Raw genomic sequence first — 22,502 nt, 5'->3', positions numbered from 1 at the left:
TTCAGGGCTTGTCTTCCTATTAGTCAACTTGTTTAAAAGAGTTATGTTGAAAATAATAAGTTAAAGTAATTCATGTTTTAGAAAAACTCTAATTTGTATGTTTCTGCTTCCCAAGGAATTCTCTCTCAAAGGATGTTTGTGATGTTACCATGTGGAGGTGTAGGGGTAAGAGAAAACACACACACAACAACTTTATTGTTGATTATACTTTAATTCTAGATAGCCCTTAATAGAAGCGATACAATACTGCGTGGATGAAAGACGAAAGTGTTTCAAAGACGGAGCGACCGAGACACGAAAGAGAAAATGACAAGGACGACAGGATATTAAAGAGGAAAAGAGAGTTGGCCCGACCCACGTTTGCCTGACAGTCCGTGTCGGACCGTGACAAGTCAGAGTTAATCAGAACAACATGTCCATGACCAGGGATAAAAGAAATGCCTCGGCTTTCCTTGTCCGAGCCAGATGGACAGCAATGCCCATTTGTGAATAAACAGAGCACAGAAGAAGAAGAGGAAGAAAAAAAAAGGGAAAGGAAACTCACCAGCATTATGGATCTGGACTTTTTTCCTCGGCAGTACAGCGGGGAGAAAGATGTATTGTCCCAGAAAGAAAATAGACACAGTCAGGCTTCATAAAACAGACATTATTCAAGTGTTTCCTCCGCTATTTGTTTTTTTTATCCCATTGTTCATTTGTCGACTGTCTTTCAATTGGCAGGTGGACAACGACACCATCTGGAATGAGTCGCACACTTCAACGGCAGCACGCATGGCGGCGGGCAGCGTTGTGGAGCTGTCCTGCAGAGTGGCCAAAGGAGAGCTGAAGGTGAGAAGCGAACCCGGCAGGAAAACACTGTCACCTCACGATAAGACGTTTGCTTTGTTACATTTTGTCACCTCCCCTCCCTGAAAACCATTTAATTGCATGGATGCAATAATGCACAAATTATGCAAAAATGATGCATGAAGCAGGAGGCACGTGTTGCCACAACGTAGGCAATAATTCAAATAGTTAATAGTTATGACTTATCAAGCACAAGGGAGAGCGCCTCCTGAGCTACACCTGTGCAGACTATGTGCAGCTCTCTATGCACACACAGCCACAGCAAGTCAGGCACTCACTGGGTTGTGGATCACAAACATCTTTGCAATTTCAGTGACTGCGATGTTACTGAGTTTGTGTCCTCTGCTGGCAGTGTTTAGTTGCGACTGCGAGGCTGAGAGAGACACATGGTCGAGGAAATGCAGCCGGCAAAGAAGCGTGCGTCACGAAGCCTTACCCACTTCAAAAGATTAATGGGTTTCAGAATTATTATTTTTTTCCTGTCTCGTCAAGGACCTAAATGTACTTCCTTTTCTCCTTCGTAATGATTTAAAGTCTGGGCTTAACATGAAATCTTTGTTGTTGTTGTTGTTGTTATTGTTTTTCTTATTGGTCAAATAAGATAATATAATAACAATTATAAAAAAGTATTTATGGCTGGCAGCTTCAATCCACACAGTTTCACCCCAGAAAAACAAGATTGTGTAAAACAAGGCAGGTGGGCGGCGGGGAATGAAAAGCAATAAACACCACCCTGAGGCTCAGTCTACACGGAGCAGTGTACACAACCATTACACAACAGCACAAGTGCATACATATGGTTAGAAATAAATAGTATTAAACTCATTTACAAGACAACATAGATGGCCTCTGCTGTCTTTACATTGCATTCATGAAAGGTTTGGCTTAACGCTTTGAGTTTTACTCTCTGGGAACAAGTTGACTCTCATTCACTTCACTGTATTTTCAAAGTAGTAAAGTGGGGAAAAAAATCTTGAATCCACATTCTGAATTTTATAGGGATGGCCTTCACACCGTGTGTTGCACCTCCCAAAAATAACAAAGAACCTCCATCGTGTGTCCAGACGGTTTGCACTGAATATAAAGTCAGAATGATCATTGAGGAACGTGATCATGAAGCTGCTTTCCTGCTATAAATAGATGTATACACAGGAACCAGGAAACATTGGTGCTCTTCCTTTAGGGAGAAACCTGTCCATATGTTTCCAAATGACCGGTTCTGATTTTTGGCAGCGTGCTTGTTCCTTCAAGGAAGCGGTGACTTCATTTATGTGCCAAAATGTTTACATTCCTGTGCATCATGGAAAGCGTATAACTTTGAAACGGTTCCTTTATCAAAGCCCTACATATGCAGCGAAACACTTAATTAATAGCGTTGTCTTCTCCTTCTGCACAGAACGGCTTTGCTGTGGTCCGACCGCCGGGGCATCATGCAGACCCCTCTAATCCAATGTAAGTGTGTGTGTGTGTGTGTGTGTGTGTCAGTCACATGCTCAGCCTGACTAGAGTTTCCGTGTTCTTGCTGCAGTGTCAGCAGCCTCTCTGTGGAGAATATTTATGAGGTGATAGAGAGACGACAAAGGGACAAGAATAAGGAAGATTAATACCTTTATATTCTTCTTTTTTTATGTGTCTATGTTGTTGTTTTTTCCTTTTTTTTTTTACTGACGTCCTCTCATTTATCCACAAGCACGGTCCTGTACGGCTCCTGCACCGTTTGCCTTTTTTCATTTCTGACGTATACAGCAATGCACGCTCGCTACTCAACAGTCGACACACACGGCCAGCGCTCAGCCAGACAATACTCGCCGTGACGGTCCATCACTCGTGACACAGTTCAGCTAAAACAAACAAGAGCGAAAAGAGACATTCAGCATTTCTGTTTGTCAGGTAAAGTTTCTTGTATTTTAAATGTCTGCTTCATCCGTCACTTCCTGTGTCTACCAGGGGTTTCTGCTACTTCAACTCTGTGGCCATCGCCGCCAGGAAGCTCCAACACAGACTCAGCGTCAGCAAGATCCTGATCATCGACTGGGTAAGACAGCTTGTTGTTGATGTTGTTGTTGTTGTTGTTTATATGGATTCCCCTTGATGCTCACATATCAATACATATAAGCACACTCTATAATGAATTTATCTCTATGGTTTTGCAATGTTTAATATATAAATATGTCTTCCCTCATCCGGTCGCTAGGACGTTCACCATGGCAACGGCACCCAGGAAGTGTTCTACAGCGACCCCAGCGTGCTCTACATCTCACTTCATCGCTACGACGATGGAAACTTCTTCCCGGGTAGTGGGTCTCCGACTGAGGTGGGTGACGTCCACGCCCCACATTGCAGTTTCATCGTGTTTCTGTGACGTTGCGGGCCGACGTGTGACCATCACGCTCTAGATCAAAGCTCAACGTGTGTATTTTTTTGGGGGGTTTAGGTTGGTTCAGGAGCGGGCGAGGGCTTCAACGTGAACGTGGCGTGGACAGGAGGACTGGACCCACCCATGGGCGACGCTGAGTACCTCGCTGCATTCAGGTAGAGCCGACCACCGTTCTGTTTAAACGCCGCAACACGAAAAAGAGGTGACACGTCAAAGGGAAAAAATGACAATATCGAGTGTCTGAGCCTCCAGAAGCAGCTTTAACGCTCCCCGGCATGCAGGCGTTGAACGCCATGTTGCTCCAAAATCTTGTTTGGTCGGGTGGAGATGTGGTTACACAGCATGTGATTCACATCATTGGCATCCATGCTGTGTCACCCTCTGCACTCATTATGTGTCTTTCCTCTCCACTCCCATGTGTTTTTCTCTCTTTGATTTGTCACCTTATGTTGTGTTGCCTCCCACAGAATTGTGGAAACAAACTTTTAGCACAAAAATATGTCTTTTTATGTGTATGGTATCCTGCGAATGACGTATAATGTTCCTGCTGCTCTTCTTATACGGGATGGATCAGAAAGAAAAGTTCAAACTGGAGAATAAAGGGAAATAAAATAGATCTTTGTTTCGTTGAAGCATGCTTTAAAACATGTGCCCGATACAAACTGAAAGCCGTGTCTTTGTGTCTTGGATGTGAAAAACAAGTTTGTTCACAGTCTAATTACTTTGCCACCAGCTGTGCTCCAGTTTTTATTGATCAGTATAAGGATGTTCAGTTGCGTTATAATAAGACAATTTATCTTATTTCCTCTCCACTGAGCCACAACAAACACACTTCAGCTGATCAGAGGCTCGGCCTCACATCGCCTCTGACGTACGTCTTGCGTAATTCATAATCTCTCTCATTTGGAGAGCATGTGTCTCACGCTCCCTGTTTCCAGTAACGTCAGATGCTTGACAGTAAAACGCTCTCAGGGTCTTGTGTTTGACTTCCTGCTCATGGGTTGGATAATTGACATTGGGGGGTTGTTTGGCACCAATAAAGTTTCAGTGGTGTGGGCCTTTTGGTTGTCTGGCGCATCGAGCCACAAGGAAACTGTGGAAACCGCATGGTTACTGGCAAAGTCATAGACATAAAGGAGGGGCTTGTGTTGCACACAAGCATGAATATGTTTATATACAATACTTGGGCACAATCACATAAATTCAAACATGTACTCGCACAAAGTGTCCTTGGGAGGCGCGCGAAAGTATGAACTCACTGATTTCACTCCTCTGTTTACAAATTAAACAGATGAGAAAAAAAAGTCAAGATCTGAGAGATTAACCTTTTTTTCAGTGTTTATAGTTGTAATACTCATTTTGGCAATGTGTATAACAACAACAAACACGTGGCATCTGGCTTTTCCACCTGTTACACAGATGAAAAAGAAGGAAAAAAAAATCAGGAAATAAGAAAGAATATCGCGCCAAACTTTTTTTTTCACGTAAAACTACTTAGCTCAGATTTAAAAAAGGTTTTCTCCAGGACTTCTGTACACATACCGGCCAGATGAGTGGACCTTGATCCTACACTGATGAAATGACGAAATAGGTGGTTACCTCCAGTAATGACCTGCCTCACTGAATGTACTTCCTGTCATTACCGTCAACCTCCATTAATACACGAGATCACCCAGCCGCTGTGATATTTATTCAAGTAACACCGAGCCTGATGCTGAAGCGGCTTCTCCTGCCTTCCTCAAGTGTTCTTGAGCGAAACACTGATTCGGGATGGCCTCTTTGTAGCATGACCTCTGACCTTTCTGTGGAGCAGAGCAACAGATTTTCCGAAGAAAATGAGGAAGGGGGGTGTGCGCCCAGTGTTTTTGAGGGGGAACGTTCATCTTTCCAACACTCAAAGGAATTGAGTTGAACGGAGGTGTTTTGATAAGATTACAGTTACGTTTTGCTCGGTTTGCTTTAAGCAAATCGAGCAAAAACTGTGTCCTATTCATCTGGCTGGATTTATGAAACCCCTATTCCTGAACATCAGAGATGAACGGGAACGGTTGTGAGCACAGCGGACGAGGCAATGCTGCCTTCAGTGTGTTGTTTTCACGGTCAGAGACCCTTTCCTATCGTGATAAAATATGTCTTTTATCAAATATAAAACAGAAAATGTTTTGAAAACTATTCAATAAGTAAGTGGAAGTTGAGCGGGACATGCCTCTTCAAGTTCACTGGTAAATGACAAGACTGATCATTTTTCATGATGCCAATCCAAAGTCCTGGTGCTCAGATCTGGACCTAATAGAAGTTCTGAGCGGCTCTTTGTTTGGTTTAATCTGCCTGGAGCCTTAGATGGTGAAAGTTCACCACATCAATACTTTCCAGATAAATGTCTGCTCAGTTACAGAAAATAATCCTCGTCATAAGATCTGATGCAGGAGAATTGAGGTCACAGATTCTAGGTGAAACTTGAGCTGAATGCATTAAAAACACAATCTGTGCCTTTTGATATGGTTGAGAGAGAGAGAACATGAATTAGTATTTCTGGGTAATCCCCCCTTTATTAGCTAAAACATATGACAGTAAATGTGGCAAGAGAGAGAGAGAGAGAGAGAGAGAGAGAGAGAGAGGGGATGACATGCAACCACAGACTGTATAAAAGAAGTGGAGGTAGTCACTATGGAAATTGGTCGTCAACGCAGCTCGTGCACTGCCATTTTGAAGCCTCGAGTCTTGGATTACACCCGTCGCCATCTTGTTTTTTTGCAATCAGTAAACATTTGGACAGTGGAGGCGGGACGTAGAGACGCCGTACACGTCTCTGGTAGCGGTAGTGACCTGTCAATCACGGTCAGGGGCGGACTCAGGGGAAAAAGTGGCCCAGGAGTTGCTGTCAGACCGGCCTACTCAATACACAACACGACGCATTGCCCATGCACTCAATGCATCGTTTGTGTGTATGTGTGTGTGTGTGTGTGTGTGTCGTGGTGTTGAAGGTGCATAACAAAACAATAAGATACGTAACAGAACCTGAACTAACTCTGCAGCCCAGGTGCATAATAGTCACATGGGAATAAAAAACAATATCATTATACTCCTTTAAAGGATTTACGTGTTGGTGCTATGCGGTTGAATCACGGTAAAAAAATGGCTTCGTCTGCGAGCGAGTGACGCAGTGTCCCCTTGGTACCGGGCCGCACAGAAAGAATGAAATTAAAATCAAAGCAGGATGTCCTAAAATCGCTAAAAAGCTCTGAAAACCTGCAAGAAACATTCAAACCATGAGTGTGAATGCAGATGGCGAGGAGTAGTATAAAACCCAGTCAGTGATTCCTCAACTTTAGGTCGAAGAGTCAATTTAACGTGTTCTGTGAAGCACAGAATGAAGTCGGGGCCGGCGATGTCGGAGGGCCGGCCGGCTGGTGATGGAAGTGATTTTCCCGGTATCCCCAAAGGCCAGTCCGCCCCTGATAACCCCCAAAGCATACGCTGCTTTATGGACCATAAGACTTGAAAGTAGAGATTCAGATCCTAAACTAGCACAGTCATTTTCTCATAGACTTCCATTCAATCTGACTACTTTTTGCAACCAGAGGAGTCGCCCCCTGCTGGCCACAATATGCTCCGCTAAGCGAAGCCAAACTTGCATTCTCTCTGAGGTTTCCGCCTGCATGCAACAAAGTTTGACTTTAAGGGAGGACATTGTGATCACATGGTCAGCCTTTTAGCTACTTAGGCCACCAAGTTGCCACATAGCTAGTGCAGTTTGAGTCTATCGCCCGATAGCACTTGACTCAATGAGCTTCACAGGTCAAAACTGCATTTACTGAGAAATGATCGCTGGCAGTGTTCTGAGCTGATTTGAAAATGAATGGTCATTACGATTAGCCTGCTGGTCCACAGGATCTCTTTTTAGGCTCTAACAGGGAGGCACGCTGCCTTCACAACTCCAAAGTCAAAATAAAAAAAAGGCCCCCTACCTTCCACCGCCCATGCACCGGCTTTGTAATTAATAAAGTTGGCAAATGCTGAATGGTCTGGTGGAAAAAAGCCATTTAATGGAATACATTTTATGGGTAAAGTTTGTGAGTGCTTCAACTTCAGAGGGGGAGCTTTGCTGCATTTTCACCTTATCCTTCACTTCCCCTCCTTTCTTTCCATCACCCCGACCCTCACCATCACCCTCCACACACACACTCACACACTCTCCCTCTTCCTCTCCTCCTTTGATTGATCTTTAATAAGCGTCCCCGCCCTCCCTTTCCCTCCATCTTTCCATTAGTTTGTCTGTAGTTTCTCTCTCCGGGGGGAGGGTGGCAGCTTTAATGGGTCTACAGGGGAGGCGGGGATTGAGTTTTTGCGGTTGTGTGTGCGCGTGTGTGTCTTTTGTGGGGAAGTTTGTGCACGCGCTGCTTCACGTCCACGTGACTCCGATAAAGATTTCATGGATTGAAATTATTCAGCAACTTAAAACTTTACTACACCAAGAGGAAGACAGGAAGACTGTTTTCTCTGCGTGAGTTGCGTGTGTGTGTGAGAAACTTCATCCACGCATGCATCTTTGTGTTGTGTGTGTATGCTGGAATGTGTTTTATCACTGCGTGTCCTCATTCTTGTCTATGAGCTCATGCTGTCCATCTGCGTGCAGTCATTACAGCAGTATGTGTTTGGATACGTGCGTGTGCGCCTGGATATGTATATAAATATATATACTTGTGCGTGTGTCTGTGTCCTGTGTGTGTGTGTGTGTGTGTCTGTGTCCTGTGTGTGTGTGTGTGTGTGTATATGAAGGGGAGGGGAGGGAGGTCTCCTAAGTCCCCAGGCAGAATAATGAAGGTAAATGGATCCCAGATGGACTGTTTTTCCTCTTTTCCTCTGTGTTGTCAATGACGTGAGGAGAGTGACAAGCCTCTAATGGGAAACAGACTCACACACTCCGGCTTTGAACTCGGGCCGACAGCATCGTGCGGCAGAGTTTGAGCCTCCCTCCGCCTCGGGACAGCACCGCTCTCTCTTCCGAACAACAATAGCGTTAAGGAAACCTTCATCGACTTGAAGCGCACAAACAACACGGGGCGGCTGCAGCACAGAGCCGACAGAACAATTTGACTCCGTCCAGCAGACTTGTATTACTCAAAGCAGCGCAGCTTGTCCAGCGGAGAAACAATCGTTCTTTGTCAGCTCTTTGAGCTGCGGCGTCTGGAGTCGGCCAAGGCTCGGTTACACTTGTCATGTTGATGACTTCTTTTTTTTAAGCTCATTTTATTTGATCATATATGTATGTCGTCTCCGGGAGCCGGCCCAGTTTGGAGAGGCACGGTTTGATTCGGAGACGGCTACATTTTTGCAGAATATTTGGCAGGCTTTATGAGCAAACTGATGAAATATATCTAAATTAAAGTCCGTCTGTCAGGGAGTTATTAACCTCTGAATCAACTGAGATGCAGGCTGCAGCCGGTAGTTCAAGTCCTAAATCACGGCCGGTTACTGCTGACGTGCGGGTTTGACTCTTTGGATGTGCGTTCTCCCACTTTGCTCTCGTTATTCTGTCTCCTCTTTAACACAAGTACATTTTGCTTCGCCCACACAGACACACATTGAATGTCAACTATCAGCGGTGATGTCACTACTCTGGTATTCTTTGATTGCTTTATGTATCGTCTCCAAAGCAAAAGCCCAGTTCCCTCTCCTTCCCTTCTGCTGGTCTTTGAGTGGAACTATATAATAAAGGCTTGTGCATGTGCCTGTCGGACAACGAAAAAGTAAAATACATGTCATTTAAATTGTCTGAATTTGTCTGCTTCATGTGTCGTTATTAGATCACACAAACCTGCAGTAGAACTGATGTTACACAGCCGGCTTTTTCATGAGCATGCATGGTGGTGACAAGGGAAAAGGACTAAATGAACGACCAGTGGGACGGCGACAGCACAGTATCTTCCCTCGGCCTCACCGTGCCTGTGTGTCTGTGTGCCCTCAGGTCTGTGGTGATGCCCATCGCCCAGGAGTTCTCTCCGGACTTCGTGCTGGTGTCGGCCGGGTTCGACGCGGCCGAGGGCAACCCCGCTCCTCTGGGAGGGTACAAGGTCTCCGCCAAATGTAAGCACGCCGCTCCGCCGCGGGCCGCACACTCTGTCCACCAGGCCCTACCGCAGGGTCTCGCCGTGACTGAGCGAGGCCAATGAGAACTCTGCTTTATGATCCCGCGGGTATTTCCAGATATTCATAGATTATTACAGCTCCTGTCATGCACGGACCAAAGAGAAGGAGTTGTGCCTTCACCGTACCTCGCTGCATCCCCATAATTATAGTAAATTAGTAGTTTGTATGTTGCTGCGGGAGGATCCGCAAGGTAAAAATATACATTTGTTGTTTTTATTGGAGAGTATAGCAAAACTAATTTTGGTAAGTCTTGCAGTTGGTGGTCTCGTAGCTTTATGCTGATCGGCTTCTGCACGGTTCATACTTGATGTGAACATTTCTGTGTGTGTGTGTGTTGTTGCGGGTGTTTGTCGATCACAGGTTTCAGCCACCTGACCCGCCAGCTGATGTCTCTAGCAGAGGGTCGTGTGGTTTTGTCCCTCGAGGGAGGTCACGACCTTACAGCTATCTGCGACGCATCTGAAGCCTGTGTCAGTGCACTCCTGGACATACAGGTAAAGCATGCTGGGTAATAGAGTTCCTTTTCGATGTTTACTTTATGGTTATCTGTTTCAGTAAGAAAGGATCTGAGTGTCATTGACTCCAAAAAAAAATGTATTTCTGCTTTGCTGTGGGTATAAAGATTACTGATTACAATGTAATGCTGAGTACTTTGTTTTGTTAACCACATCTTTCCTTGACCAAACATGTGTTATGACTGAAAAGGTGCCAGAATAACAGTAATTGTCTTCATGGCTGCTTCTGTCCCGCAGGACCCCCTACCAGAAGAAGTCCTGCTCCAGAGGCCCAACGCTAATGCTGTCCGCTCCCTGCAGGCCGTCATTCAGATACAAAGTGAGCAGCCCCCAGATTTTTTGTGTGCACATTTGATCCTGTATTTGTCCTGTAAAAGTCCTCCGAATATCATGTTTGCTGTCTTCCTCCTCGGCCTGAGTCCTCTTTTCTTAAATAATGGACACGTGGCCTCTGGACATGATACTGAAATCAAAGCCGGTTTGTTTTGCTGTTTGCGTGACGAGCGCAGAGGCAGTATAGAGCCTGAGGATGCTGCGTTTAACTCTGTCAACAGAGCTCTGAAGCCCCGCCCCCTGCTGCTTCAGAGAGAGGGCTTTCGTTTGTTCCCTTTTGTCCAAATTGCGCTAACACTGCTCTCCATGGGATCCCCAGCAATATACCCGACAAGTGACATGCAAAGACGTTTCACATGAGATCACTAACAGGCTTAAAACTAAACAGCAAAACATTGAAACGAACATAAGGAATGTCACATAAATGAAACAAGACGAACGGCAAATTGCATCAAACACGTTCAGTCAGTGGTCGATTAGTCATAGAACTTGTTTTTAAAACAGTCCATGCTTATAAAACATTGCCTCCGTAGCGCACACCAACGTAAGAAGAGACACCATCTCTTTGTGGCGGGACAGCGGCAGTGACCGGTGTGCATGTGTGTGTTGCAGGTCAGTACTGGCAGAGTGTGAAGGCTCACAGCGGATCAGTGAGTCTCTCCTATCTGGCAGCGCAGAGAAGAGACTGTGAGGAAGCCGACGCCGTCAACGCGCTGGCCTCGCTCTCCGTGGGAGTCCTTTCCAACGAGAGGTGAAGCGCACACACACACAAACACACACACACACACACGGTCATGCAACAATCACACTTTAATCCCCCCAGCTCCCTCCGAGCTCTCCACTCACATCTGTGTGTGTGTCCTTCTCCTCCAGGCTCCCCGACGAGCCGATGGAGGATGACAGCAACTCCATGTGAAAGAATCCAACCAAATCGCCTCCCGGAACTCACGTTCAGGATTCGGACCCGGGAACACCTGGAGCCTCGGATCTCCTGCATTGTCACACGATGGGGGGGGAGGCAGAGAGGGCGTGTTTGTAATTCCACTGAGCCCCACCCATCTGCCTTATCCACACTCACGCACATCCACCTACTACACACAATGCTGAGCCTGCAGTTTGAGCACCTCGATGCTGACCTACCTGCAGCTGGGAAAACCTTCCGAAACCTCACCAAAGAGTACCAGATGACTTTTAATACCGTTCATGTCTCCTGACTGACTTTGGGATTTTTTTTGTCGTGTGTGTCCAGAGGTCTAGCGGCACAGCTCTGTGACCACCAGCCGTATAGGAACAGACTGAATACAGTCCAGCTCTGATTTCTCTTGAAGCACTATGTACCAGCAGCCGTTTTCTGTTGCCCGAACTTTGCCTTAACTTTGCCTTAACGTGAGGACCAACAGGTTTTCTGAACGACGAGATTTCCCGTCATTAATTCCTCTCGCTTCACCGCCACACTTTGCAGAATGAACTTGTGACATCAGGTGACATACGCAGAGAGGAAGTGGCCACCGCGTGCAGAAAGAGTACAGTAAATAAGAAACAGAGATTGTCTGCTTTAATGATGTCATTACATGCCGTTTAACCACTAGAAGAAGACAACAAAGAACTGGAGGAAAAGAAAGAAAAAAATGAAGACACAAACAGGACAACTGTGGTTTTGTCGAAACAAAGAAAAAGGCAAATGTCCTTGTTCTTTTATTGCACTGTTCATTCCATAATGTGAACCATAAGAAATTCCAAAGCTCTGGGATATAAAGAAAAAGAAAAGCAACAACTCCTCTCTGTAGGTTATTTAATAGTTTGTTTGTTTTCTTTTTGAAGATTTGGATGAAATTGTGTCTGCTATATTTTTCCCTGCTCTTCATCTGAGAAGCCTGTGACTCACTCTAAGGACACGTATTGGCCCAAATACTGTAGAGTTGCATTTCCTATGAAGTTAATCCAAAAAGTAGGCAAGATTTTATGAGCAGGAAGATTCTTTCACTGCTGTTCAGTGTCTTAGATGCACACACACACACACACACATACAAAGCAATGATGAACTGTCAATGTACCACTAGTATTAAATACTGTATATTATTGTTTATATTTGAGACTAAAGGAGCGTTCATTCCACTGTGGCACCACTGAGGACCATTGTATTGTTCTAGTAGCAATAATGTTAATGCACTTAATGGACATCACCCAAAGAAAAACTGCCTTAAGACCGCCTGCACTAGGCTATGGGACTGTGTGGAACCTTTAAAAGACAATATTTGAACATGTTGATGTAGGTGAACATCATATATGCAGACGTTTTGTTCTTCCGTTTGTTTTTTTCCGATGATAAACCTGGGTTGAATGTTTTCTTCTACCAGTTTTGGAGTTCCAGGCTTTATCGCGGTCTAATGCATTGTGTCCTTCGAGGTGAACTCCAGTCGGTTTTTTATGTGTGTTTTTTTTCCACACAAGACTCGTGTTCACAACTGTGCTTAGTCGCAGCTCTTGTTGTCGCGCTACAATCCACCTCGACACAACACGCCGGTCCCCGTCACCTACACCGATGTTTGAAGTGGAGGTTACGTTGAACAATCTCCTCACTGCCCTCAAGCGCTTTGCATTCCTAAAGTGAGAACAGAACATTATAGTGTGGCTGTTTCTGTTGAAATCCATTTTGAAGTCTTAATAAGTAAATTTGACAAAGTTGTTATTGAGAGTTTTTGTTTTTAAGCTTCTAAAACTGCATTCAGACACTAAAACTCTACGATGAAACTGAAACCAAGGACACGGCTTTGTCCACAACGTGTCGCCTTTGAGCCTTTACATCTGAAGCGGCACAATCGGATTTCAAACTCCTGTCAGGAAGGTTTGATTCAAGAAGAAGAAAAACAAAGTTGTTGTGTGCAAATGTAGCTTTTGTTAAAAATCAACATTAAAAATAGCACATTCTCCTCAGCGAGTTAAAGGGACTGGTTGAAGGAAGCGTCACTATTTTGGCGTCTCGGTAAGAAAACTACTTGTGCTCCGTTTTCTTTAGTCTGACCCTGGGCATCGTCTGCCCAACAGAAGGCCTTGTATATTAAGCAAAACGACAATAGAGCTAATAGTTTAGATTTTGCCTTTGCAGAAGTCCCACTGCTGTTGCACTACTGCCTCATTCCAGTAGGAATTCTTATAGGAAGATGTTGGATTAGCGTTCTGTAATGGGTGTAACTGAAAAGCGCGTCGTCGCTCTTTCGCTGTTGTAAATAGAGTTTCCAAACGGCATTGAAACAATGTGCTGTGTCTCTCCCTTATCCGGCGTGCCCAGCAGGTGCACAGGGCGCCAGCGGTGTCCGACTAACACGGAGTGTGTGTGTGTGTGTGTGTGTGTGTGTGCGTGAGAGAGCATTGCCGACTGCATTTACACTAGCGCATATGTAAAATGTGTTTTGTGCATGCATTTGCAAATGTTAGTGTGTGTGTGTGTGTGTGTGTGTGTGTGTGTCCGTCACATACTGTAAATGACCTCCTGTATTATATTCCCAGTGGCTGTTCTTTCGTCTTACGGAGAGGCCGTCATTGCCTCCACTCTTAATTCCCTTTACTATGGATGTCATGTGTACCTTCTTCTCAAAGAAAGACACTGTAAATAGGAACTCCACGACCAAAGTACACATGTCACACATGTGCCTTGATGCATTCAGCAGTAGTATCTGTATTGGTGACTCTTAACTAACTGGACTTACAGTAACTATGTAGTATCTATAAACGTGACGTTGAAATCTTTTGTTTCATGCTATTCTTTATTATTTACCTGTATGTTTACCTTTTTCTTCCCATTTCTTACCACGTGTATGTATAGAAAGATTGTCTATTTTGTACTGTTATTTTTGTCTTTTCCTCTTGAATAAATCGATAATTTCCAGTATAAATCTATTTTTGCCTGGCATCTTGGTCCAAACATCTCCATATAAACATGAATGACAGTCTCCGCTGTCCCTTCAGTTCATTTCCTCGTAAATGATTCACAGAATAAACAGACGCTGAACAGCTGTGGGATCAAAACATCGAAGGCTGGCAGTAACTATAAGAAAATCTGAATATTACCAAAAAGTATTTACAGATATTTAAGGGAGAACAATTTCAGCAAATCATTTTGCCAGTTCTGTTTGGAATCCAAAGAGTCGGACGTGTGTTGTGAAAACTACTACAGAGTTGCAGGGAACATTTAGACCGAAGAAGGTGTCTTTGCCTCAATATTATTCGCTTGAACAAAACTGGTAAGTATTGGACGCATCACTGAAAACCACAAGCAATATTTATGAGCGCAGTCTGAGAGACAGAGAAATCATTTCTAGCTGTTTAGACACTAGGAGCCAGCAGCTCTACAGTTAATCTACCTCCAGCAGATTTTAATAATGTAAATATTTGAAATGACCACAGGCCTTTTAACAGTGCACTACATTGTGATGGCACGTCGTTTCTTAAAATCACGGTAGGTCTAGAAGGCAATAACGACAACATTAGGTCCGAGCAACAAAACCACGAGGGTGAGGAAAAACATCACAAAACGTAACTTCACAATAACTCAACACAAACAAAGGTTTCTGACACTGTCGAGTCCTCTGTGTTTTTGGGGACTGCAGGGTACTCATGGTGCTTGTGGTAATTTGAAAAACTCCCTCTTTCCAAAAATCATGACCCGTTTAAGATAATCTTCAGACCTTTTTGTGAGCAAATGCAAATGCTCTCGATCTAGATTGATATGTCTTTTAGATTTGGGGGTTCACCATGCCTCGTTAATGCATATTGTAGTTATTGTAGTGGTCGTCCTGTAACCGCAGGGTACCCTGTTCCATCCCCAATCCCTCCATAGTTCAGATGTCGAAGTGTCCCTGAGCAAGACACTTAACCTCTCACGGGGCAGCCCACTGCTCCTTAATCAAGGATGCGTCAAATGCAGAGAAGAATTTCCCCAAGGGGATTAATAAAGTGCATGTTTCTTTTCCTACGGTAGTTTCTGACATTGTGGGCTGATAACAAGACATCCCCATGTTAAAAGTAGCCCTTGATGGCTGACTTAGAAAGCCTGAAAAGGAAACATATGGATGCTTTCCCTCACACAACATTCATTAAACCCAAATGTTGTGCTCATTCGTCAATGCACAATGTATTGTTTTTTAAACCATAACGGGACCAATACAGTGGTCAGACAAGCGTCTCCTTCTGACATTCAACTTTTGGAGTGAACTACTAGGGCTTAAGGAGACATTTATTTTTTATTTATATTTATATATATATATATATATATATATATATATATATATATATATATATATATATATATATATATACACATCTATATATCTACATATATATATATATATATATAGATATAGATATAGATATATATATATATATATATATATATATATATATATATATAGATATATATATAGATTGATAGATAGATTTATATTTATTCATTTCATTTCTTTGTGACTAGATAAGCATAGTACATGACATGACAAGTACATGAGTACTTTTCAGTCAGCTGCTAGAAACATGCATGAATCCACAGAGCAAGCGAACCTCTCAGGTCTGAGAAGTGACACCTGACAGCAGCAGTCAGGATGAACGGTGTACTGGCAAAGAGAGAAAAATATCAAAACATTGCACGCAGTTTCAGGCAAGGAACTGTTTGATTGACACTTTGAGCCATACGCCGACAGCTCAGCACAGAACATTAATATTATTATACTTCCCTCTACAACAATAGTGACACTAAACCTGATAAAAAGTTTAAGATTCCATTCTTTTGAAATGAGCCTCATCATGACCACACGCGCGCTTCATTACACCTCTCCTCAGGACTGTTGACTGGCTTCTACCTCACTCTCCTGTGTTGCAACGGTTAATTTGGGACAATCCACACCTTTAAAAAAAAAAAAAACGTCACAATGCTCAAACTCAGCCTGAGGGGAGGTCTGATCAGACGACCCCGAGTGTGAGCGGAGTCTTCAACTAGTTGCGTCAGGATTTTTGCTTATTTACGAAAAATATTGCGGTGAACGGCGAACCAGAGCACGCTGCAGCGTTCGAGAGGACGAAAAGAGCACCAGTTAAGATTTATGCTCAGTCACAGCTGGGCTCTGAATGTAATATTTATCATATTTAGGCCAGAATAATGCTGGAATATGCCTCAATTTAGGAATCTTCAGCTTTAAGAACCCTATAACTATAAAGCAGCATGTAACAGCAGATAAGCATCCTGAAGAGCGTCTGGTTCTCTTCTTGCATTAGGCCTCATGATAGCTCTGTGACTATCTGTTGATTCGTCGTTATTTGCGTTTCCTTTTCATCATTTACTAACACCGATCAAAGCGGTTACTCCGTAACACTGTTCTTGTGGGTTAACCTGTGTGAAAGCTTTTAATGATCTAACTCTTGCTGAAGCATCAGGATGTACAACAGTAAACCTGCAGGCCACCGTAGCGTAAATGAAAAAGTTCAAGCCACAAACTCAGAATTTGGGCCCAAAACAGGGCTATAAATATTCCCAGGGCCCTTAATTGCACATTAACGTGTTCTTTTTTGGAGGAATTAAGTGTTCCTGACTGACCAGGGAAAGGCACACAGACCTCATTAAAACATTTTTTTTTTTTTTTACAAAGACCAGGGGAAGGAGGAAGGAAGGGAAAACAAGAGAGGCAGTTTAACAAGAGAGACAGGAGACAAAGAGGGTGTGGTGCCAGTATGAGTCTTTGCACCGATCATCAACCGCTTTTACCAAAACAACAAGAATCCCGTGAATAGTTTGAAGACAGTTTAATTTTTTTTAGACAAATATTGACTCATGTATCACTACATCTAGTTCTCCAGGGATTTTTTTTCTGTTTGTTTTTTTTAGTCAGTCATACTGTATCAGTGTCACTTTTTTTTGTAAAGCATCACGATGTATATATACTTCAAGTAAATGCTTCTTATAAAAAAAAAGCCATAACAAAGCCTGTAAACTGAGTAAAAAGAGACAAACGAAGCAATCACCGTCCCAGATTGAAGTCTTGCTTTAACTGCAGGTTGAGTGTCCTACAGTGACAGCTATAATAGAGGTTCCCTTAGAATAACATCCAGGGGGGAAAGCATGAAACACAGAAACTGATCCAACTTGACCAGTACTTTTAACGTCTGTGTACTCTCAGTAACCAAAAGCTCTTTGTGGGTTTAGTTGGTCCAGAAATGTCCTCTTTCTTCATGGAAGTTTTCATTCTCGTCGAAATCCCATTTGCATCAAAGTCCATGTGGTTAGAATGCCAGTGATGGTAGCATGGAGCAGACATGTACATGGATCACAGTCCCTTTATTCAGCAGCTGGAAAGACAAACAAAAAAGGCGGAGAGTCGTTTAAGAGACACATCTGACATATTCAACATGTGAATGTAATAATTTAAAACAACAAAGACATCAGTGCGGGACGCTGACCATCAACGCAATGTCATGTCATATTTCCAAGGTGCCACGAGACGAAGATAACAATTATTCTTAATATGAATCAACACAAGAAGTCTTGATATGGATGTAAGGCAAGGTGATATGGGGGAGGGGTGTTGCCAATACGTAGCTGTCATACTGTCTCCGTGACTAGACGAGTGCTGCTAGAAGTCAAAAATTCATCCTCCACAATTCCTAAAGCCAGCCACTCATTTTTTACACAACATGCACAGAAGGCCACTTTTCCCTTTTGGCGCAAAGCTCAATTCTTTTCAAATGTCAAGTGTCTTCGAACATGCCAGAGAGGGTTAGTCCTCGGAGACCTCACTCTGCCGTCTGCGGGGCTCAGTAAAGGACTTCATTCGTCTGGAGCTGGAAACATTAGCCACCTCCCCGGGACAGTCTAATGATAGGTTGCTGGGCTTCATGCATACTGGCAATGAAGGAAGAGTTGGTTTGTCATGGACATTTGTCGAGTACAAACAGAACTTCAACTCCCACCTCAGAGTTAAACTCAGAGTTTGGTTGTATACATGGAAGGAAGGCTAAACCTTGCAGGTGAAGACAAAAATATATGTTATAATGTGTTTTTTTTCTGTATGATTTGACAATTATGGATGTTGACTTCTTTTTTTTCAATCCCAAGACATGGGGGAGGTGCTTCTTTCTGGTGCAATGGTTTAAGCGCACGGCTTCACCTACGTGTGTGTGTGTGTGTGTGTGTGCATAAATCAGCTCTCACCTCCTCCATCACTTCCAGTGGTTTATGGGAGCCCAGCAGGGAGCCACATCAGCCTCCCCTTTGATGGTGACACACATGATTCATGGCTTTTGCGAGGCAGTTTGTTTTCATTACGCCTCCTCGTCAGCTCGCTGTAGCTGCGTAGCTGCATCACGGTTTCGTGCAACGCAAGCAAATTTGGGCCAGAACGAGAGGAAAGAATTTCAAGAGGAGAGTTTTTTTGGCATCAGAAGAAACAAAGGGGCTTGGTTTGGGTACAAAGAGGAGAAACTTAAGTCAAGACGACGGCTGCCCGTGGCTACTTTTTCCACCGTCGCTTCTGTTAAGTGCCGGCCAGGGATTCAAGATATGCAAGTCTTGGGAAAGTGGGGGTTGAAAGTGTACGGAAAAGTCAAAGGTCCAATCTCTCTTGGAACATCCAATTGTGTCTTTCCAGTCCTGACTTTTCTAAAAATCTTTTCTCTGCATTTTCTTGTTGCTGCTTGTTAAATATTATACAACACTTCCTACACTTGCTAGCCTGAGGCAGAAAGTTAAATAAAAATAATACATGAAGTTCAAATGTGGCTCAAAGTATGCATACCTATGAAGATGTCAATAGTAATAGTATCTTTAAAAAAAAGTAAAGGAATCATACACTGAGCACAATGTCCCTGTTGTGATTATTTTCATTAACATTGCCAGTCTCATGAGCAGTAATAGCTGCTTTTGGCAAGCAAAACAATACAATTATAAAAATCCGTCTGATATGTCACAAGACAACGATGAAATCCCTTCGTAAAAGGGATAGTGGCTTAAAAATCAGCTCCGTCAAAATGATCACGTTTGAGTGTCAAATAGTCTGTCCATCATCCTTGAGGCAAATAGATGACTTAAATTGAGGCGTTAAAATCCGCTGGTGAGCAGACATAGTTCAGATTTCTCTTCAAACCTCTGTCTCAAGTAAGAGTATTTCCCTATCGGGTGGAATTCGTCAAACGTTTTAGGGCAAACAAGTCAAAACACAAACTTTTTTCTTTCAGGCCGGGCTAGTGACCAGCAGACATGGTCGACCAGGCCCCCTCCATCCTCCACACGGAGAAGGCGTAGCTCAGCCTCTCGTGGGCCAGGTAGTTACATCCCGCCTGCTTAGTGTCCATCTCGTCATTCTGCAGAACCTGGTACAGGAAGTCAATGTAGCGCGACGCCAACTTCAGGGTCTGGATCTTGCTCAGTTTGTCAGAGGGGAGCGTTGGGATTATCTTGCGCAACGAAGAGAAGGCGTCATTCAGAGATTGTGTCCGCTGGCGCTCCCGGATGTTGGCGATCACCCGCTGGCCGTGCGGGTCCTCGAGGGAGGAGAGATCTCCAGGACTATTGCCGGGGCCGGGAGAGAGGGACGGGTCTGAGGAAGGCGGCCGATGTTGAGGACTCTTTTTGACTCTCTTCGGTCCGGTCAGCGTGTAGATCTGGAGGTCTTCCACTGGCTTGACCTTGCAGTCGTTTGCCGATGTGTTGGGGGTGACCGTCGTAACGTGATCCTCGGTGTGTGAGCCCGTCTGCCGCTTACGCCCGGTGACCCCCGGCGTGGCTACGACAACAGGACAGGCGTTAGATGGCGGTCTTACCGTGTTCTCCTCGCTGGAAACCACCCCTCCCTCAGGGTGGTCATCATTAGAGTGCTCCTCCTCTCTCATGCTTGGCCACGTTTTTTCTCCTTTACGTGACTCTATCCTTCACTCCTCGGAATACCTCCAGTGCTTCTCTCTTTCCCTCAATATATCGCTCCACTCCCCCTCTGCTTTCTCCCGTGCAGCTTTCCTCTGATCCGTTTCGTCTTCAGGAACTCCTTCTGTGGCGCGGCGTGTTTCTCCGGCCTTCTGCTGTGTTGTTGTTCTTCTTCTTCTCCGGCCGTCTTCAGTGTTATGCTTTATCACAGATGAACATGTAAAGCAAAGCGGGTGAGTAATCGGCGCTCAGCTTTGGATCTCCACGCTGCTTCTTCATCCACAGTTGTGGAAACCTGCCAAGGAGCCTTTTTTCGACAGTCTCTGTGAGTGTGAACTGCATCGGCAAACCCCACTGCTTTCATGTCCCGCTCCTGTAGTTGCGTGTGAGACAACGGCAACCTGAATCTGACTTTTTAAAGGGAGGGAACCACGAAACTTTCAGCTGCCCACCCATCTGAGCCACCGATTGGTCCGGAGGTCTGTTTTTGGACAGCTGAGCTTAAGACAACAGGAAGAACGAATCTCGAGCGATTGGTTCGATCAAAGGGACGAGGCGGAGACAAAGGTACGCTGTACAGCCAACCAAAGCGAGCCGTTGTGACGTTTGCCTCTTGTCATAGAAGTTGCCCAAGTTTATAGGTTCCAGATTTCCTCCAAAGCGAGTCGCTACCATCCCCCCTCTCGCTGCCTGGCTCTCTGTCCCCCCTGCCTCCACTCTCAGCACCATCATCGGCTGCTTTCATTATAGTTCAGGAAAAAAAGAAACAGCAATCTGTAAAAGAAGTTCCACAAATGTTTTTGTTTCTAAGTTTAGGGAAGAGTCGCATGGTACTTGTCTGCTTTAGAAATAGTGGAATGTGATGATTCTTCAACACGTGACATTCCAGGCAGATGGAGTAATGGTAAGAAACTAAAGTAGTAGTTATTTGATTGTTCATTTTCTGTTTTTTTTTGCAGTTGAGAATAAAATGACAATGTTGCAGGATGGCAGATCAGCTGAGTTGAGAGATTTAGGAGGAAAAGGCATTGCTGTCTAAAATCTCTTTTAAAAGGTCAATGAAAATAAAGACAGAAATACAATGGTACATAGCTACAAACTATCTTCTCCTATCAGACGTCATCATTAAGTAAATAACTCAAACTAAATGTTTTGGTGTTCTATGACTCGATAAAATAAACAAATCCTTAATAAATGATTGGAAAGTGTCTTGGCAGCTTCTCAGCATAAACCAGGAGGGAGGAGGTCTAATCACAGCATTAAGGAAATATTGAGTTCTGTGGATCAGAGGGAGGCCTTTGGGACAATTTGTTGCTTTCATCCACTGAGCTACATGTAGAACAAGCCTCTGTCCGGGTCCAACGTGGACTTTGCTCTCCAAACCTCTTAGTGAGCCTGTATCATGGCCCGCAGCCACACCCGGACAAGAGAAGAATCTATTGTTTAGTTGAAAACACTTGGGTCAAAATGCTTTTGAACTGGCACCAAGAGGACACAGAACAGAACTGGAAAATCTCTCCACTGAGTAAACATAGAAGATGGCTGTTGTCCACAACAGAAAGAGAAACATCTATTGTCTGACCACAGATGATACCATTTCACAAGAACCACCGCTCGCCACGACGCCACAACAATACCGCACAGAACCAAAACATGCCTGGCCGGACAAGCTTAGGTGAGCTGTTGCGTTCACAACATAAATGACTGAGCCAGTCAGATTTCGACAAAAATGGGGATCAGTCAGAATTGGGAAGTGCCCCTTGTATTCCCCCTCTATCTTCCACTAAAATTGAATTGGAATTTATTAAATGAACATTATTTAGAAGACTTGAAACTAGAGATTGAAACCATAAACTCATGTTTACAATGTTTACTGAAATAATGCATCAATTTAGAACGAGGGTCATTTCCTAATAGACTTCCAAAAATCAGGTGAGTCGTTGAAGGCACTTCCTCTTTGGTTTCCCTTTTCAGAACCGGAAGTTGCCGCCTGGTCTGGTCTGGTGGCAACAAAGTGACCAACAGTTATTACGTAATGCGATTCCATGTGTGATCGTGATTTGCTGACGTGTCGTCAGTGTGCTCTTTGTCACATCCTTTGCTCATGAAGATATCAGCTGCTTAGAGTATTCCTCTTTTTTGTTTTTTTCTGGCACCGTAGCTCAGTGGTTACATTGCTGGTTGTATGCAGCATCTGTTCTCCTAGCCGTACATAGCTTGCACAGCGAAGAAGAGAGCGGCTGAATTGAATTACTCCAAAACCTGGCATGATGTTGAAAACATTTGATTTAAAGTTGCTTTCTGTTCACTGTGGGCAAACTGCAGACTTTTGTGAAATCAGAATTCTACCATTTCGAAGATGCATCCTGCCGTTGGAAAG

At 44.1% G+C, this 22,502-nt stretch overlaps 2 protein-coding genes across 4 annotated transcripts in view; one reads left to right on the top strand and one right to left on the bottom strand.

The window, feature by feature from the left end:
- Nucleotides 1-14,077, top strand: part of hdac7a (histone deacetylase 7a) — a 59,342-nt gene extending 45,265 nt beyond the window's left edge. For all 3 annotated transcript variants that reach the window (XM_068598178.1, XM_068598179.1, XM_068598180.1), the window contains 11 exons: nt 116-165; nt 721-828; nt 2,243-2,298; nt 2,794-2,881; nt 3,041-3,160; nt 3,281-3,378; nt 9,192-9,310; nt 9,734-9,867; nt 10,126-10,207; nt 10,834-10,972; nt 11,095-14,077. In XM_068598178.1, the coding sequence (XP_068454279.1) occupies nt 116-165; nt 721-828; nt 2,243-2,298; nt 2,794-2,881; nt 3,041-3,160; nt 3,281-3,378; nt 9,192-9,310; nt 9,734-9,867; nt 10,126-10,207; nt 10,834-10,972; nt 11,095-11,137 (1,037 nt within the window). In that variant the 3' untranslated portion in view covers nt 11,138-14,077. The remainder of the gene's footprint in view (nt 1-115; nt 166-720; nt 829-2,242; nt 2,299-2,793; nt 2,882-3,040; nt 3,161-3,280; nt 3,379-9,191; nt 9,311-9,733; nt 9,868-10,125; nt 10,208-10,833; nt 10,973-11,094) is intronic.
- Nucleotides 14,078-19,443: 5,366 nt separating this feature from the next.
- Nucleotides 19,444-20,091, bottom strand: LOC137800748 (twist-related protein 2-like). The gene has a single exon (XM_068598074.1). The coding sequence runs from the start codon at nt 20,089-20,091 to the stop codon at nt 19,444-19,446; it is 648 nt and encodes a 215-aa protein (XP_068454175.1).
- Nucleotides 20,092-22,502: the final 2,411 nt, after the last annotated feature.

This window comes from Clinocottus analis, unplaced genomic scaffold (genome assembly GCF_023055335.1).
Source record: "Clinocottus analis isolate CAN_PGR_092001 unplaced genomic scaffold, fCliAna1.0.p SCAF_4, whole genome shotgun sequence".
Classification (NCBI taxonomy): Eukaryota; Metazoa; Chordata; class Actinopteri; order Perciformes; family Cottidae; genus Clinocottus; species Clinocottus analis.
Note: the sequence above shows the minus strand (reverse complement) of the source record. Positions and strands in the feature narration are given on the sequence as shown.